General features: G+C 36.7%; 1 protein-coding gene across 1 annotated transcript; it reads left to right on the forward strand.

Moving 5' to 3' along the window:
* Window positions 145-3116, forward strand: LOC107629883 (probable polyol transporter 4). The gene is made up of 2 exons (XM_016332821.2): window positions 145-856; window positions 1318-3116. The coding sequence occupies exons 1-2, from the start codon at window positions 631-633 to the stop codon at window positions 2694-2696; spliced, it is 1605 nt and encodes a 534-aa protein (XP_016188307.1). The 5' UTR covers window positions 145-630; the 3' UTR covers window positions 2697-3116.

Genomic DNA, 3895 nt, shown 5'->3' on the forward strand with positions numbered 1-3895 from the left:
AAAAATTAAAAAATTAAATAATAAAAAAAAAACATATTTTAGGACGTCACCAAAAAAATAAAAAATCCAGTTAAAGGAAATGAGCGACCAACTCTGGTATCGCCAAGACGCCAACAGTTGTTGCGTGGAAAGCGAAGTTTAATCTTTGATTAAAGTGAGAGGTCAATTCCCTCACCTTCAAAATTCAATGCCACATCTATGCAAATGCTGACTAATTGTATTTTCATTTTTCATTAATTATTAATTTCTTTTCGCCATTGTGTTTCTTCTTCTTCATCATCTTCTTTTTAATACCCTTTTGCTTGCGTGACAAAAAAAGGGGGCGTGTGGCCCCTCTTTGTTGCCTAGTCTTTTCCTTCAATTCCGCGTGTTTTCATTCTTTCACTTTCAGTTTCACTTCCTGATTTCTGTGTATGTTTTTTTTTTTCAGATCTAAGACTTCATTCCATTTTCACAGAGAGTCTTAGATTTATTTTTTGTAACATGTGTTTTTGTTAGTCTTAGATATGTCATAGCATAGTCCACAAGAGAAAAGAAAAAGAAAAAAGAAAAAAACAATACCCCAAATTCAAAGATTGCAACTTTGTAGAAAACAAAAAACACCCACCAATTGGAATCCAGAATCCGGTGATGGGGTTCCAAGAAAATGGGAATGGCGAAATGGGGTTGTCTGGGATCCCGTTGGGAGCCAAGAACAAGTACAAGAGAATGAACAGCGAGTTCCCTGAGACAGACGACAACGATGTTGATGATGTCGTCACACAACAGCAACAACTTGAAAGAAGAGACAGTACAAGAAAATATGTGATAGCATGTGCCATTTTTGCTTCTCTCAACAATGTCCTTCTTGGCTATGGTAATTGCTTCAATGGTTCCTTTGAAAACGTCTCTCCTTGGTTTTTGTTAGTTCCGTTGACAAAGTCTTCTGTTCCTGTTTTGTTTTGTTTTTTTCGCTGCTGTTTCCGCATTTCAATTGACCATAACTCTTCTTTTTATTATTATTTTCTTTTGGGATAACATTGACTATGTTTAGATTATTTTGCTGATTGGTGATGTTATGTGAATAACTATTTGCAACCATGTAGTTGATATAGATCTTAGACTGATTCGGTTCTTTATCAGATTTATCTTTGAGTGCTGAGGTATCTATGAGGCAGATCTGCAAAACTTTGGTCTCAAGGCTACCCAGCTGAAAGAGTTCTCAAACTGTATATTTTATTGGGATCTATATTGGAGATCCATTATGATTTTCAAAATTGGGGTGTTTTTGGAATGGACAAAAGTTTGATGATTTCTTTCGTGAATTTCAATTTGCAGATGTAGGGGTTATGAGTGGAGCAGTTATATTTATCAAAGAAGATCTGAACATAACGGAGGTTCAGGTAGAAATTTTGGTTGGTATTTTGAGCATTATTTCTCTATTTGGTAGCTTGGGTGGTGGAAGAACATCTGATATTATTGGTAGAAAATGGACAATGGCATTAGCCGCAGTCGTCTTCCAATCGGGCGGATTAACAATGACTCTTGCCCCTTCATATACAGTACTAATGATTGGAAGATTTCTGGCAGGAATTGGAATTGGGTTTGGAGTTATGATCTCCCCTATTTATATTGCTGAGATATCCCCAAATGTTGCGAGAGGCTCGCTTACCACATTTCCGGAGATTTTTATAAATGTAGGAATCTTGCTTGGTTATGTATCAAATTATGCATTTTCTGGCCTTCCAGCACACATTAGTTGGAGGATAATGCTCGCTGTGGGAGTTTTGCCCTCGCTCTTCATTGGCTTTGCTCTCTTCGTTATTCCTGAGTCACCAAGATGGTTGGTAATGCAGAACCGAATCGACGAAGCGAGATTAGTGCTGGCGAAAACAAATGACAATGATAAAGAAGTGGAGGAGAGACTGGCAGAAATACAACATGCTGCTGGAATTGCCAATTCTGAGAAATACGAGGACAAACCGGTCTGGAGGGAGCTTCTCTTTCCTCCTCCTGCTCTTCGCCGGATGCTGATTACTGGACTAGGGATTCAATGTTTTCAACAGATCTCAGGGATTGATGCAACTGTGTATTACAGCCCCGAAATTCTAGAGGCAGCCGGGATTAAGGATAAATCTAAACTTCTTGGTGATACAGTTGCTGTAGGTATAACCAAGACTGTTTTTATCTTGGTTGCAATCATTCTTATCGACAAACTTGGTCGGAGGCCGCTTCTCTTAATTAGCACAATTGGGATGACAGTCTGTCTGTTCAGCATGGGGGTTACTCTAGCTTTGTTTGGACAAGGGCCGTTTGTGATTGCGTTGGCAATTCTGTTTGTTTGTGGAAATGTAGCTTTCTTCTCAGTTGGACTCGGCCCGGTGTGTTGGGTTATTACATCGGAGATCTTCCCTTTAAGAGTTCGTGCTCAAGCGTCTGCGCTTGGTGCTGTTGCTAACCGGGTTTGCAGTGGCCTAGTAGCCATGTCTTTCTTGTCTGTGTGTCGTGCAATTACAGTTGCTGGAACATTCTTTCTGTTTTCTGCTATTTCTGCTCTTGCCATTGTATTTGTTTACATGCTTGTTCCCGAAACGAAAGGGAAGTCATTGGAGCAGATAGAGATAATGTTTCAGAATGAACATGGGATTCAAGTAAGCGAAACGGAGCTAGGAGATGTTGAACAACTTGTGCAGAACAAAACTGATTCAATGAATTAGCTGCCTCTTATACAAACTCTGATGGATTCGCCATTTCATGGAAATTGCAATACATTTCTCTTCTATGTGTAACTATCATACTGCCCAGTTCTGCGCCGGACATTGATCGTATTGATGATTCGTCGTCTGCGACCGGAGGGAATTTGCGGCCTAGAAGGTACGAAAGAAAAGGTGAAAACAAATTGTGCTGTTGTATACCATAGCAAACTTATTCTTATTGTACAATTATTCTAAATAAATTTTTAGTTACATTTGAAGTCAATTATAGGGATGATTTTTGGCGGAGACTATCTTTGTCATGGAATGGTCCTCTCAGATGTTCTGAAATGACTTGTGTAGTACCATGATTCCAATGTACTCCGTGAAGGGATGTAATAATGTGACAATTCTTTAATAGATTATATTCTTTTTCAACTTTTATTTTTTGTGTCCTTGTGACATCTAACATGCTTCAGCTTGATCATGTGATTGGCAACTTGCTACTGTCCTGCCTTTATAGATTAGCTTTTACTTTTTACAGAACTTTCAACAGTGGTTCCATGTGTATAATGTGAAGTTATTCATTGAAACATATCTTAGTTTGTACATAATTGTATTGGAAAACTTTCAAATATGCTCGTACACCGATATTTCAGTAAATTTTAACCGTTAATCTTAATTATATATATTATATATATTTTTTATAATTAAGATCAACGGTTAAAAATTACTAAAACACAAATATACTAGTACACTTAAAAGTTTTCCAATTATATTTGATTTTATATTTCTGCTCCATGGTTATTGTTAGTATGAAAGTTCTGAGTCTGTAGGAGCTTTTGGATTTTGGATTTGGAATAGTGGTAAAAATTGTGACACTGGATGGAACCTATTTTCATCTTTTTCCATTTTTGTTCAATCCAAGCTTTGGAGCTGATTAAAATTCCTTTCCCNAGCATCATAGATAAATAGCATTTTATGGAGTGTGGATCAAGAACCCTGACTCCCTGTTTCTACTGAATATTGATCTAAATATAACACAATCGACTCTTCTGAGCCTATAGTGAACATTTTTTTTGCAATATTTTTTAACTCAATAAGTTAAGAACTAATTTGTTACAAACTTAAATTTTATTTAAAAATATTTTTTAATTTAGTAAGTTAAAAACTAATTTATTATAGATTTAAATTCAATTTAAAGATATGCTGCTAGTGAAGTC

The sequence above is a fragment of the Arachis ipaensis genome, chromosome B03, assembly GCF_000816755.2.
Source record: "Arachis ipaensis cultivar K30076 chromosome B03, Araip1.1, whole genome shotgun sequence".
Classification (NCBI taxonomy): domain Eukaryota; kingdom Viridiplantae; phylum Streptophyta; class Magnoliopsida; order Fabales; family Fabaceae; genus Arachis; species Arachis ipaensis.

Excerpts from the sequence above, each read along its gene's own strand:
- LOC107629883 (XM_016332821.2), top strand. The coding sequence starts at position 631 with ATGGGGTTCCAAGAAAATGGGAATGGCGAAATGGGGTTGTCTGGGATC. Across the intron at positions 857-1,317 it reads CAATGTCCTTCTTGGCTATG|ATGTAGGGGTTATGAGTGGA; the intron begins GTAATTGCTTCA and ends TTCAATTTGCAG.